Consider the following 15,524-nt stretch of genomic DNA (forward strand, 5'->3'; position numbering starts at 1 on the left):
ATGAGCATGACTCCAAACTTTCACCCAGAGCTTCTTCTATTATGACAACAGGGTCCTAATGGGGCTGTCCCACATATGATGACCTCAGCTGTTTAAATACAGATCGACAGTCAGAGACCTGTTCAATATGCTGCAAATATGCATTTCCATGCTAGTAAATATTTAATCTCTGTTTAAATGAATTGAGCCGAACTCTTTTCCAGCATGAGAAAGACTGCATCACCGTGTGTCCAAAAAGAGCCATCGGCCATACTTGCTAAGAGGCGTTGCTTAATAAGACACCTTCTGGGCTGGCAGGCACCACACAGTATTTTTATTGGCTGTAAAGGGCCATGTGACTAAGCGGCGCCCGAAGGTGTCTTCTGGAATAGCACGCTCCCCTGCTTAGAAAATGTGAGTTAGACTCGGATTTCACAAAGCCCGTTTAAAAAACATATATATTTTTAAACTTTGCTATTTAGTATATCTGGCGTGGGTGTAAACCTGGCCATGTGCACAGTTAGTCTGACTTTTGTTCTTTCCTCCTTTAGAGGAATTTCCAGTCCAATTTTGCCTGCTGCAAGTGAGCAGCGTGTACAGATATAGAAATACAAACTGTGTGAGAATAAATACTGTTTCTCTAAAGTGATGCTTAACATCCCATATTCTTCTTTCTGTACAGGAATAAAGACTCCAACAAAGCCAATTCAGGTATTTATTTTCATTCAACAAAATATGTATTCCCAACTAGAGAAATTAGGTTAGATGATTATTTTAACACCTTTCCCTTTATTGGTGACTGGCAAGCTTACTCTGAAGTGCCTTATTGTATCATTACTGCACATGACAATACCAGTTACTCTTATTCGTTCCCATCTTATTTAGTATAGCGTTTGATTTCCCATCCTTATATAGTATAATGTGTAATATTGCATGGATTGTAAGAATAAACATTCTCGCATGTATACAGTTTCCTTGACAATTGCTGCATGGTCTCACAGAGCAGCTCCATGCTGGTAATTGGGACCAAGAGTCACACTGTGACCATGCAACAGTCTGCTATCTTTCACTTTACTTGAGCAATCTATAGTCATCTGTTACCTGTTGAATCCGCAGTTGTGTAACTGTTTAGAAGACAATCTTGCTCTACTAACACAACTAACAAAGCTCCCTTTTTCTGGCCTATGAAACTTTCAGCATGATCAAGTCACTAAATTAAGTTCAGAACGAAGTGGAACTCCCAAAAAACGCAGAGCTCCACCTCCTCCTATCAGTCCTTTGCAGGTAAAGAACACATGTAACGTTTGCGTGTGTGTCCAGATGGGTGAGTATAGGGTGCCGGGCGCAGGACCCATGCAAGCTACAAACCACTCATTCTGGAGTATATACCATTAGGGAGCCATATGGAATCAGTGCCTGTATTTGTGTGAGTGTGCACAGTCTGTATTGTTGCAAATGTCAGTGAGTCAGGTTTGAATATATGCATGTGTGTGTGTGTCTTGCTGAATCTGTTTTAGTGCATTGAGGTTAAAGAGCATCTAATGCTGGGCTTCAAAGCACAGCAGCTATACATACTGTAGTGTGGAGACCCCTGAAATTGGTGCAGATAAATGATCTGCCCTGTCTGTGTCTCTGGCGTGATGTGAATGTCGTAGCGAAATGGGATTTTACAATTGTGTTTGATTTATGAGTAGCTTGTAGCTTGTAGCTTATTAAAGGTTTATATCCATTACAAATCTCAATAAGAAAATTAGGTCTATATATTAAATTGCACAAATACCCCTTTTGCCATGCATGATATTCCTATTGGTGATTGGGGCCGGTCATGCACACACGTAGAACCGTCATGACATGTTTTTGCACGCACTCTGTATATGTCCCGACTGGGGATTGCTGGATACCTGGGATGCCTCCTCTTTTTCTCTGGTGGGTTGTTCCTGCTCTCTTTTTAACTGAGGAAGGGCATGGCAGTTCCGAAACATTGTTATTTACCCTGTACTGTATGTAGGGACAAATCATTGACTTACATTGCAGTTCTCATTTCCATGGTCTTGCATCTAGTACTTGTGTCATTAAAACTGTCCCCTCTGTGTTTATCATTCACTCAGATACATGAGGACAGGCAAACTTTCTATCATTAGAAAGAGCTGGTAAAGCCCCTTTCTTGGTAGTCCGGATGAGAAGGGCAGAAACCTGGAGTCACAGCACCTAGCAGTATACTGCAGCAGCTGCTTTAAGCTTTAAATGACGCATACTTTTCAAATTTTAATTATTTAACTCTTCCGTACTGGAGGGATTAACACTGGAGTGTTTAAAAGCAATTGGTGGTATGTCAACGATATTGTTTTGGAGCAGAAGTTGATGCAGATTACATTTGGAAGTTTAACACCTGTGTACGGCTTGTGGAGGGTATAGCAACTCCAGTCCATGTTTTCTCTACCTGCTGCTGCACAGTAATACATTTTAACTGCATCCCTCTCTTTAAAATCCCATGTGTTCCTCAGCCTGGTGCTAGCAAATTTCATAAAGTGCCATCCACCCCTCCTCCTCTGCTCACCGTTGCATGGACCTTCTCCATCTTACATGTACTCTGCTCAATTTGCGTAAACATCTACGTACACACACTCGAGACCTATTATGGATGCACTGTGTTGCTTGTGCACAGTGTGTGTAATAAACTAATTATCAAAACATATTTGTTTTCTTTTAGTTAAGTGATTTGTCCTCTCCTTTGTCTTCAACTTCTACCCCACTATCAGCAAAAGGGCAGGTTTTCTTCCCAGAGCAAGACAGCAAGGTAATGTTTACTATTGTCTAGGAATAAGACTGCATTCTAACAAAGTACGTTTCTAGTTAAAATGACAAATTCACTTATATGCTCCATTTAGTGTTAAAAGCGAAAACGTGTATTCTGTCTAGTGAACTGTCACACAACCAAGACAAAACAGTCAGCATAGCTTTATTTTTTCCATAGAGGGACCCCAATTTGGTATACTGTGAAACGGTCACATGAATGGAGCTCAGAACTTCACTGACATGGGAGAATATGGCTACACAGCACATAGAAACATTTGACGGCAGATTTATTTTCTCTTTGACAGTTCTATCCCAGGCATGTATTTTATTGCAGTTGTGTGCTGCTGAATGGTCACCTGTTGTTGTTGTTGTTTTTATTAGGATGAGAATACTTCCTGCCCGCGAGATTACAAGGACAGGCGGAGTGACAGCACAGGTAAGGAAAATAGGGAGTTTTTCAATATCGATGGTAAATGATTGCATTTGAATCATTTTGCACTGTTATTCCGTTTCTGAAACCCTTCCATGGCCAAGTAATTATTTTTAACCCTACCCTAACAAATTGGGTTGCAGTTCCCTTCATAAAAGTATTAGATGTCCGCGTGTTCTGTTTTTTTAACCCTGCGTGTTCCGGGGGACCAGCGTGCCACATCCCCTGCGGCACTCGTGATCCCTCCGCCACAGATGGCAGGAGTCTTCCCTCTGGTGTTCCTCGTCGGTGCAGTCCAAAGGTGCGCGCCGGACGCCGTCTCCCCGAGCAAAACCAGCATTTCTTTCTTGCGTGGCTACCATGCCATGGGGCCCCCCCTTACGTGCCAGACCCCATGAGGGTTAATATTGGTATCATCTTTTTAATCGAAAGTGTCATTTTTAGCTTCTTTTCTGTTTGTTTTGTGACCCTGTTAATAAATGGTAATTGAAGAGAAACATCCTGGCACGTGAATATCAACATCCATGCTGCAGATACTTTGCCCCGGGAATCGTTCGCAATTGGACTCCATTTCAGATGAAAAACCTTAATGTCTTCCCCCGTATTCTGAATATTCAGTCCCCTTTCACGCTCTTTACCTTCTCCCCTCGGGGGCAACACAGGATCACAATTCCTGACAGAAAGAAGGAAAAACTGTTTGTGATTTGCAATCTGTTAAATAGTGTAATACCGGGGTGCGCAAATTTTTCTGATTGCGCCCCCCTGTCTGCTCTCCACCTCTGGTCACGCCCTCCCCTTCCTACTGGCTCCGTGGCATGGCGGCATCATATGACGTCATGTGACGTCGCATTGCATGGCTACGTGTTGCCATTTGACCCTGCCGCGTTGTCATGGTGACAACTAACCGAATAGGCAGCTGGCACCAGGTAAAAGAGCCTTACAGAGGCCTCGCGCCTTCCCCGGCATTTCATTTAAATGCTTTGGGGAAGAGCGCGGGGCCTCTCTAAATGCTGTACACACCAGAAAATCTCTTGCGCCCCCAGTTTGCGCACCCCTGGTCTAATATGTACATCCATCTATCCAAAAACATACAACTAACCTGTTATGTTTAATACACTTTATGTAGCACACAGAGGACAGGAGAGCACATCAGCTCCAGTAACATTAGTAGTAGAATCACTGGTTTTACAGCTATTGTTTATCCATGATAATAACCCCCCCACCCAACACACACACACAGAGTATGTCTTCACCCCCACCCTTTAGGCTTGTTAGCTCCTTGGGGCAGGGACCTCATTCCCTATTCCCTTAGTTTGTCTTAACTTTTATGTACTCTTTTTTTTTAATTATACAATGTTATTGTCCTCCCATTATACTGCGCTGCGGAATATAACGGCGCCATACAAATAAAAGATAACAGTCATGATGGTTTACAAATACTCCTCGCTGCTACGTCTTTCTATTTTCTCGCAGTCTCTTGGTTCTGACGCTTGCTTTCTGTGAGCACAGATAGATTGTAGATTTGTTCGGTCACTGAAAAGTGGGGATGTATCTGAGCCTAGTAGGCCCCTTATGCAATATGCTGTTAATCCGCTTACCAGTGCTGGGGAGGTCAGCGGCTCCATTCAAATGAATGGAACTAAACTCTTCTCCAGTAAAGGACAGTTGCTTCTGTGCACATGGATAAGGGCCTACGAGAGGCATTTTGAGCGTACACCTCTAATTCTCTATGTATTTAACTATTTCCCCTGTGTTGTGCCCAGTGCACATCTGTGGGCAATTTGAGTAATGGTTATAGCATGAGATACCCAATACACCTACTGTATCTAAATGGGATGCATCAAATTCTGCATCTGTGTCTCCCTTTCATACAGGTAGCAAACAATCTCTTCCAGGTCTGGCAACAAACTGTGTTACATGTGAATAACATGTTTGTTTACAATTGGCATACACACAAGTTTAAGAAAAAGAAAATGTGTCTGTACGGAGTTTAATAGATTGCCCCCATAAAGTAATGTTATATCAACACCTAAACCAGTGCTAGTAACTCATGGAATCTTTGTAACTCAGAATTTCTGACCTGAGGAAGAGCGTATACTGTAGCTCTCGAAAGCTTGTCTTATTATATCAATTGTTAGTCCAAATAAAAAAGGTTAAACCTGAAGTAGTCATTTACTTTGCACTATCGCAACTGGACTAACACGGATATTTCTACCTAATTCATAATCTGGAATCAGAACTCTAGTAAAAATAGGAGAAGGATCATCTTTTTTTTGTTATGCATTTAATTTCAGGGACTGACAGCTTATTGGATATAAGTTCAGAAGCTGAGCCCCAAGACACTGTTTTATTACTGCAAGCAAAAATTGCCTGTCTAACATCACTCAATAAGGAATTACAAGATAAGTTACAGGTATGTGCTGCGAAATATTGAATATAATGCTAACGTTGTACACTGGCGACACACTTTATTCGAGCTCGGCTAGTCCCACGAATTCGGGTATACCCGGGTGTATTGAGGTTTGTGACTGTTTTCTGCCCGAGTGCATTGAGGTATTTTCCAAGCAGAGATTGAAGCATTTTATTCCCGCTGGCTGCAATACTGCACAGTATATATATATATATATATACTGCATTACAATTCATGAATTTATGCCATCTGGTAGACACGCGAAGCATTGCAGCCTATTAAATCCTAATCATTATCATTTAACAGATCAGCCGCTCGTCAGCCAGGCATGAACCCAGGCTGGGAAGGCAAACGCAACGGGGCTTGTCAGAGGTGAGGAGCGGCGCATTCCAGGTATCTGCCAGGTACATACTGGGTATTTGCTCGAATAAAGTGTGTCGGTGCAGTATATAAAGATGTAGAACTTGTCACTTGTAAATGTTTATATTTTATATCCATAACCATGCCTACAGTGCTTTGCAGAACATGCATTAGAATAGAGGGAGGTATATATAAAAAAGGGATAAGTAATCACAGACCATAAACAATACCGAGTAGTACAACGACAGTATTGTTATTTCATTAATAATTGCTAATATTGAAGAATTTTTTTTATCAGTCATCCAATTGCAAAACTACGGTAAAAAAACTACACTGGATTTATCTGGGAAAAATATGCTCATTGAAATCAGTGGGGTCTTTGTCTTTGGGGCAAAAAATGGCACCAGATTTAACAATCTTTGCTCCCAAGAGACATTGTTAAACGGGCTGATCTGTTCTCCAGCGCAGTGATGATGTCTGAACAGCATATTGAATAAGGCCCTTATCAATTAGACTTGGCAGTACATGCACAGATAGGCGGAAGGCATTTAAAAGTTTGTAGATATTTCATTTGCATTAAAAATGTAAATAGACGCAGTTGGTTTTTAGTGGAGCCCCGACGCATTTTGTTAGGTTATTCTGTCGCTGTCCGAGAACATATAAAGTAACCACTGGGAAGAATGGGGACTTGCAGGGAAAGTGGGGGCAAGTGCAGTGCTTTTGTATTTGCATTGCTGAGAGTGAGTAAATGCATTTAGAGAGGACAGTCGTGATTCAATCCTGTTGCATGTGGGAACGTAGCTTTATCCCCAACACAACACATGGAGCAAACATTTTATAATGTGCTTCTAAAAACATATTTTACTGGAACAAAATTAGAAAATAAAATCAACATAGTCTAGAACAAAAACACGGGTAATAACATAAAAAGCTATTTAATAGAGAAAGGAGGGAAGGAAAAATGAAGGGGAAATCCGTATGCTTTCAGCGTGATGTACAGTGTCTGGGTAGGAGTTATGCCAAGTTTAGTTGCGACTTAATGTTATGTTATGTTATTGAAGTCCTTGCATTAACCTGAACAAGGTTTAGGGAATATGCAATGTTATCTTAACACTTTGCTGAATGTTATGATAACACCACATTTGGATATCAATTGAAAGTTAGCAGAATGTCCGTTATAGTTAACACGATGCTCTTTACGGGAGAAAACATATCTTACGGTATTATCTTGCCCTTCGAAGATGCACCGTTTGTGTTAACGTGACATTGAGCTGGGTTACCTCCATGTTAAGTGACTTAACAGAGCTTTGTGAATCTGCGACTAAGAGTCCATTCAGGGGTAACAGGTACCAAGTTAAAAGGTGTGTAATTATTTCAACAACAATAACAAAGGTAATATAGAATAGTAGTTATCTTATTCCAGGCAACTCTATAGAGAGCGAAATGTTGTTTGTTTTGTTGTGTGAGATCAGGAACTACAGGGAAAGAGGCGAGAGCGATATATGGGGAGAGAGAAGTAGATGTGGTGTAGGGAGAAAAATATGTGGAAGATGAAGAAAAATAGGAGGTAGAGTATTAGAAAGAGACCCGATGGAGGGAAACAAATACAGTATTAGCCCTAGTAATCAGATCAAAATATCCAGTTGAACTCTGAGTATTTGGGTATGATCATACTATGATGGACTTCCACTGGCTGCCCATTTGCACTATGTCACTGCCCAGAATCCTCATCTGCAGCTTAACTACTGTATAACATGACAATGGGGTGAAGAGGACCGTTTATGTACCTGTGAAAGAAATGCAAACAAAATCATGGGTATTGTATCTTTGCCTGAGATTGGCAGAGAAACGCTTGTTGTGGAAAGGTACCGTTAGTTTTATTAATCAGCTCAGACTCATAGTAATATTTCTGAAAATGAATATTGAGAGAAATGAATAAGGGAATAGTATAACCCACAACATTTCTGTGCCATGGGATATTACTGTTAACATGGTAATTGACGAGAATTGTTTTTGATCATATTAATATATAGGCTTTTGACCAAGACCTATTCCTATTCTCCATTTAGCATTAGACATATAGATGTACATGTTGGCAATAGATTCCAGAAGGAAAAAGGAAGAATAAGAAACATTTTCTGATAGGATGCATATAATATTGTGCAACTATACGATTTATATTTCTATGTCCTAAAATAATCATAACATTTGTATTCTCGTGCAGGAGAAGATCAATAATGGAGCAGAAATTGATATTAGCTGTGACTCGTATCATTCTACCCAGACTGAATTAAACATGTCTATTGCCAAAGCTCAAGATGGGAAATCGCCGACCGTTAATTCAGATAACTCTGATGTTTCATTTGAGTCCCAACCTGAAATAGCAAGTAGTGAATATAAAGTCCGGCACCTTGAGAAAACAATAGAAGATATGCAGATAAAATTAGATCAGTCTGAAGCAGAAAGGAAGGAATTAGATGCTCAGATTCAGTCGATGTCCTCAGGCTTTCATCAGCCTATTAGTGAGGAGAATTTAGAAGATGCCTCAGAGTCTGGTCTTAGAATTCAAGGAACAGGAAATGAAAATGAAGACGACAAGCAATCGAAGCACAATTTGCACACAATGATAAAAGTGGATCAGGATGAGCCTGAAGATTTCGAGAGTAATTCAAAATGGAGTCAAGAAAGATCGCTGACGCCTGAGGAGATAGAAGCGATAAAAAGAGACCATGAAGGCATCCGAGCAGAAAGTGAAAGAAAAGATAAGGAGCTGAAAGATTTGCAATATCAAATCAATGTAATGACTCAAAGCATGGTCAATATGGTGTCCATGGAACGACAGGAGGAAATGGAGACATCCTACTGCACCATGATAGAGAAGATTAACCAAGAGAAAGCTCAGCTGAGTGATAAATACGAAGAAGGATTGCAAGAAATAAAGAGCTTGCAAAAAGAACTACAAAGTCAGAAGGCATCAGAATCCTCACACGAGGATGGACAGTTGAAGGAAACCATGACAAAGACAATAGGTGAGCTAAGCAATAAAGTTATCGAGCTGTCTTTGTTGTACAATGAAGCCCAAGCTGCGCTTGAGGGGACAAGAGAAGCTCCACAAGATGTATATCGTGACTTTATTCATAAAGATGAGCACGTGAAAATCGTACAAGAAGTTAAGGAATGCAAAGAGGAAGTAGAGCATGATTTAGACAATTTGAAATTCCAGCATGCAAGAACGCTGGAAGAAGTGTGTCAGCTGAAGCAACAATTAGAGAGCGAAAAGGTAAATTCACCAGTAGTTTTACAGCATCTGCAGGTTATTACAGCTTTAAAAAATACCATTGATGATATGGAATTAGAAAGAAATGAGCTGAGAGATCAGCTTGCTGCCCATGAATCTCAAGTAAAGAGCTTACAAGAACATTTGCTAGAAGAGAAGTCTATTGTTCAGGAAACAATGGTCACTAGAGAGTCATTTGAAGAATTGCAGGCATCTCTGGAGGAGGAAATTAATATGTTGTCTTCTGAACTGAGAGATTTGATGAAGGAAAAGGAAAAGTTATCCATGGATAATGTGCAAGTAAAAAAGGAACTTATGCAGTTAAAAGGAGAAAAGAATGCCGTTCAAACGCAGCTTAAATCTAAAGAACAAGGAATCAATGAACTCCGTCTTAAATTTGATCAAGCCCAAGAAGATCTGAATGAAATGAAGAGATTTTCTGAAAATACTTCAAAACTGGAAGAAAAGGATAAAAAGGTTGGTGATTTATTTATAAGCCTTGATAAGCCGGAATACAGTCTAAGTATAAGATATAGAAGAAGTCTAAAGTCCTCTTGACCTGATGGCGTGGTGACTGTGGTGTGCTGAGACTGGAGACACGATGTCAATGGTTGGCAGGAGAGACAATAGAAAGCAAGTGATGAGCAGGAGCTAGAGGAAGGATAACATGCATGGTGGGCTTGAGCAAAATTGATGGCGATGGACAGGAGCTGATGAAATGTTACAATAGAGAACTGATTCTGGAGAAATGTTGGTGGGGCAAGGAGGAAAGGTACAATATACTGTAACAGATTAATAACCTATTTTTAAATAGCTAGTCAAATTGAGGCACTAGGTAGTCAAATTGAGGCACTAGCTAGTCAAATTGTGGCACTCAAGTTATCATTGACCATATTGCTAGATCTATCCCCTAAGACAGAAAGACATCAACACGACTGTAAATTCACATTTATTTCAACTTTGTCATTCATAAAGAGAAATGTTAGGAAAGGTCAGATTAAATAAATTAACTTGCAATTGTGTTCCCATAGTGTTCTTTCTAAAATTGTGTTACTAGAGAAGACGTTGTGAAGGAATAGAGGCTCTCAGGGAAATGATGTGATGATGGTGGTAGGCTGAAGTAGATGGGGTGGTTATGCTTGTGAATTGAGGATTGTGATGTAGGGAGCGGTGGCATGGTTGACTACTGCTGGTATTGGGATTTTGTGGTTGACTTAGGCTGGAGGTGATTAGTTTTGAGCAGCAAGGACAGATGATTGTGGAAGGCAGCAGGATATGGAAGATGGAAGGATGACTAGTGTTTCCATCAGTCATTCAGAATAATATAGGTGGTTAAAAAAAATATATTTGAATACCAATAATGGTTACTGTAGCTTAATAGGCTAATCAATAAATGTGTCCTCACTAATGATTTTTCTGTAAATATGTTTTATAATTCAAGTAAGTTTATTTAATTTTTTTTAATTATTGTAGATAAATGAGCTGTCCAAGGAAGTGAGCAAATTAAAGGAAGCATTGAACAGCCTATCACAACTTTCTTTCTCAACGAGCACACACAAGAGACAGAGCCAACAGCTGGAAGCATTGCAGCAACAAGTCAAACAGTTGCAGAATCAGCTGGTGGTAAGTCTGCCTTGTGTGTGTGTGAGTGTGAGTGTGTGTGTGTGTGTGTGTGTGTGTGTGTGTGTGTGTGAGTGTGTGAGTGTGTGTGAGTGTGTGAGTGTGTGAGTGTGTGAGTGTGTGAGTGTGTGAGTGTGTGAGTGTGTGAGTGTGTGAGTGTGTGAGTGTGTGAGTGTGTGAGTGTGTGAGTGTGTGAGTGTGTGAGTGTGTGAGTGTGTGAGTATATATTATATTTATTTTTTAACACCCTGTTTAGACAAACCATCTGTTTTAATGTGCCTCAAATGTACTAATTAAGCACGCTGGGCTGAACTTAATTCAGTCAGGTGACTTCTTAGGCCCACATAACCACAGCCATAGCAGTCCTTGCTGTCTGCAGCCTATGTTCAAGTAGGCCAGCGGTGCGCAAACTGTGGGGCGCGACCCCCAGGGGGGGCGCGACACTGCCGACGGGGGGCGCGGGGTTTACAGAGGCCCCGCGCGCTTCCCGAAGGCACTTAAATTAAGTGCCGGGGGAGCTGCAGGGCCTCTGTAAACCTAACTTACCGTGGCTCCGGCGGCTTCCTCCCTGTGTCGCCATGGCAACGCGGCGTCAAAATGACGCTGCGAGGTCATGTGACGTCATGTTGCTATGGCAACGTGACGTCATTACGCCGGAGCGCGGGTAAGTTGGGGTTGGGAGGGGGGCGCGGGAGTGAGGGGACAGCCGGCAGGGGGGCGCAGGGAAAAAAGTTTGCGCCCCCCTGAAATAGGCCATTGTAAGAAGCAAGCAAATTGGGGTTTAAAAGGGTCTTTTAAAGGGACGACAAAAGGAGTGAACAAGTGGACAACACCTACTGGTCCTGATTCCTGAATTTGATCTACGCTGGAAAGGAGGATATTATCTATCCCAGACGGCACATCTCAGCACTTTACTATTGCTCTGATGCCGCCTTTATTATTCATATTTGATATGGCCTCACTACATTTCAAATGATGCACTTCTTTCTACCAGCCTCATTGTGTCTCTAACTCTATTCATATATCTCCATCTCTCCTTCCTTCGCCAATTCTCAGTTCACATGAACTCCTTTCTTACCTGCGGCCTCTGATACTACACAGCTATACCCCCTGCACTAAAACACACCTCTACAATTCCTCCTCACACATTCTCGTTCTATCCATGCTTCTCCTCTTTGATTCTGGGGATATCTCTCCCAATCCTGGTTCCTGCTTTATTTCTACATGCTCTCGTTCTCGCCTGCCAAATACAACTTCTACTCCTTCTGGTGTCAACCCCTCCAACCTCATACCCATCCCGTGTCACCCTCCCTCCTCTCTCCCTTTCTCCCGTGACCTTTGGAATGCTCTCTCTCTTACAAGTTCCTCTCTGTGCATGATTTCATTCTCTCTCACTCTCTGCTCCTATTTGCTATAACTGAGACCTGGCTCACTCAGTCTGACTCTGATCTGGAAGCTGCAGTCTTCTTCTGCAGTGGTGGCCTTTCTTTCTCTCACATGCCGCGCCCTGATGGCAGGGGTGGAGGCGTGGGTCTGCTCCTCTCTCTGCCGTTGCCGTACCCTTCCTATTCCTCCCTCTCTTGCTTTTCCCTTCTTTGAAGCTCACACCGTCCAGATATTCTCTCCTCTCCCTGTCCATGTGGCGGTCATCTGTTGCCCACCTACCACTACTCGCCCCCATTCTGCCTTTCTCTCTCACTTTGAATCCTAGCTCTCTTTCTTTCTCTTCTCAGACCCCCTTGTTCTCCTTGGGGACTTCAATTGCCACATTGATGACCCCTCTCTCCTTTGGGCTTCCCGCTTTCTCTCTCTAACCTCTTCTTTTGGCCTTCAACAGTGGACTGCAGCTAGCACCCACAAGGATGGCCACTACCTAGACCTGGTTTTCACTAAAAACTTTTCTCTCAATGATTTCTCCATTTCCCCCTTTCCTCTCTCTGACCATCACCTCATCTCATTTTCTCTCTCTTGCTTCTCCCCTTCTCCATCTACCCCTCATTTCTGCAGAAACCTGTGCTCTATTAACCTACCAGCTTTTGATTCCACTTTACGCTCCTCCTTCTCTCTCAGTTCTGCTACAGACCGTGACAACCTGGTCATGAACTACAACTCTGCCTTATCCTCCTCTCTTGATCTATATGCCCCGTTTTCTCTCTGTCGTTCTCACCCTTCTAACCCCAGACCCAGGCCAAATTCCCATACGCGCATGCTGCGTTCCTCCACTTGTTCCTCTGAATGCCTCTGGAGGAAATCTCACACTCTCGCAGACTTCCTTCACTACAAATTTATGCTATCCTGTTTCAACTCTGCCCTCTCTCAAGCAAAACAAACCTACTTTTCTTCACTAATCAACACGCACAAGTCTAACCCACGCCAACTCTTCTCTGTCTTTGACTCTCTACTCAGACAACTCACACAATGGGACTTTGCTGACTATTTTAAGGAAAAGGTGGAATCCATACGTCAGAACATCCCCTCTGTTTCCTCCTCCCATCCTACACCGCTTCCTAACTCTCCTCCTGCCTTGACTCTTTTTTCGCTGTCTCAGAGAAGGATGTATCACTGTTGATCTCCTCTTCTCCCTCTACCACTTGCTCTCTTTACCCCATTCCCTGCCATCTCCTAAAACCTCTTGCTCCTACTATAATCCCTACGCTCACACACATTTTTAACTCCTCCCTCTACTCTGGTACCTTTCACTCCTCCTTCAAACATGCAACAGTTATACCATTACTCAAAAACAGCAAGCTTGACCCTACCTGTCTTTCTAACGATCGACCTGTCTCCCTTCCTGCCTTTTGCATCTAAACTCATTGAACGTCTTGTATTCTCTCGCTTGCTCCATTTTTTTTCAACACCTATTCTCTCCTAGACCCTCTACAATCTGGCCTCCGCACTGCTCACTCAACTGAAACAGCCCTCACTACAATAACTAATGACCGCCATGCTGCCAAAGGCACTCTGCTCATATTACTCAACCTCTCTGCAGCATTTGATACCGTGGACCACCATCTTCTCCTTCACATTCTCCATAATCTTGGTATTCGTAACAAAGCTCTATCCTGGATCTCCTATTACCTCTCCCACCGTACTTTCAGTGTCTCTTCTGCTAACATTTCCTCCTCCTCCTCTATCGATCTCTCTGTGGGGGTACCCCAGGGCTCTGTCCTGGCACCATCCCGACTCTTGCGTTCTGCTCAAGGATGTCTTCTTTCTACCCCCTTTGTATCTAAAGCCCTCTCCTGCCTTAAACATTTCTCACTGACTGCCACACACCTCTTGAATGCCCTTCCCCTCCATACCCGTCTAGCACCCTCTCTATCCACCTTTAAGACCCACCTTATGACACACTTGCTTAAAGAAGCATATGAGTAGAACCGTGGATAATACTATACACATGATACATAAAGCTTGGCCCCGTTCAGACACACCAGAATGCCCTCCTACTGTCTCTGTACGTTCTTCCTACCTACCATTTAGATTGTAAGCTCTTCGGAGCAAGGTCTCCTCTTCCTAAATGTTACTTTTATGACTGAAGCACTTATTCCCGTGATCTGTTATTTGTATTATTTGTTATTTATATGATTGTCACGTGTATTACTACTGTGAAGCCCTATATACATTAATGGCGCTATATAAATAAATAAAGAAAAAGAAAGCGCAAAACCCTCATAGTGTAGTATATAAAAATGAATTTAATCTATAAAAAGATGAGATATGCACGTACAAGATATATAGAACAAATAGGCATTTGGGTATAGTAACCAGTATCCGAGAGGCTGTCCCCCGCCTGCTGCACAGGATCCACGGATTTCAACGTACACTCTCTCTCAGTGGCTCTAATTCTGCTTCCGGGGTGTCTCTGACAATCGCCTCCGTTTCCACTCCGCCAAGATGGCCGGTGTGTGTGGTGGGCTCGGCGCGGACAAACCTCTATTTGTCAGTTGATCTTCAATTACAGCACACACTCGTAGTAGTCTGTCCTCCGTCACTGCAGGGTGGTATTCCACTAGGGGATGGAGGGGGGAAACGTCCTCTCTGATTGACTATCGGAGTAGCACCCGAAACGTCACAGCCCAAAGCTGATCGTAGCCCGGCCAAAGGATAGTATCGAGAGAGGCACAGCAGGGGTTTCAGTGTCTCGTTCTCGTTGATAAGAGACAGTACAATGTTAATGAGTCAACATCTTTATTTTATACTTTTGCACTGTTTACTTGTGACTATAAAGTCACTCTCGTCACTATATATTTATATCATGCCATTCACTTTTTAGGTCTTTTTTGCCCATCGCCCCACATTTTCACTAATCACACATTTGGTGCGCTTGGACATTCTTTTGTTGTAGCTATATAAATAAGTGTGTGCGTGTGTGCGTGTCTATGTGTATGTATACACCTTAAGTCATAAATCGCATACTGCACAGGAGGAGGGATTGGCTTCAGTCACAGATACGTTCCAGGATGCACTGTTTTTAAGTAAAAACCGTTCTTGCTTTATTCATTGTAACACCGCCGCAAGAAGAGATCAGTGTATCTCGAAAGCTCACACACATAAAAGCATTTCGTTAGCCACAGAACGGTATTGTCTATTCATTTTTGATTATTAAGCTCGGCTAACATTAAGCGCGGCTAACAGGGTAGATACCTCTACAT

At 42.3% G+C, this 15,524-nt stretch overlaps 1 protein-coding gene and 1 long non-coding RNA gene across 6 annotated transcripts in view; one reads left to right on the top strand and one right to left on the bottom strand.

Moving 5' to 3' along the window:
• RAI14 (retinoic acid induced 14) overlaps positions 1–15,524 on the top strand; it is a 165,502-nt gene that overhangs the window by 137,865 nt on the left and 12,113 nt on the right. For 4 of the 5 annotated variants that reach the window (XM_075587806.1, XM_075587817.1, XM_075587826.1 and 1 more), the window contains 7 exons: positions 662–690; positions 1,177–1,263; positions 2,690–2,776; positions 3,157–3,211; positions 5,500–5,618; positions 8,200–9,729; positions 10,726–10,875. In XM_075587806.1, the coding sequence (XP_075443921.1) occupies positions 662–690; positions 1,177–1,263; positions 2,690–2,776; positions 3,157–3,211; positions 5,500–5,618; positions 8,200–9,729; positions 10,726–10,875 (2,057 nt within the window). The remainder of the gene's footprint in view (positions 1–661; positions 691–1,176; positions 1,264–2,689; positions 2,777–3,156; positions 3,212–5,499; positions 5,619–8,199; positions 9,730–10,725; positions 10,876–15,524) is intronic. The other variant, XM_075587835.1, reaches the window with a different exon arrangement.
• Positions 2,922–15,524, bottom strand: part of LOC142487850 (uncharacterized) — a 225,886-nt gene continuing 213,283 nt past the window's right edge. The window contains exon 6 of the long non-coding RNA XR_012799336.1: positions 2,922–3,878. This is a non-coding gene — a long non-coding RNA (uncharacterized LOC142487850). The remainder of the gene's footprint in view (positions 3,879–15,524) is intronic.

Source organism: Ascaphus truei, chromosome 1 (assembly GCF_040206685.1).
Source record: "Ascaphus truei isolate aAscTru1 chromosome 1, aAscTru1.hap1, whole genome shotgun sequence".
In the NCBI taxonomy this organism is placed as follows: Eukaryota; Metazoa; Chordata; class Amphibia; order Anura; family Ascaphidae; genus Ascaphus; species Ascaphus truei.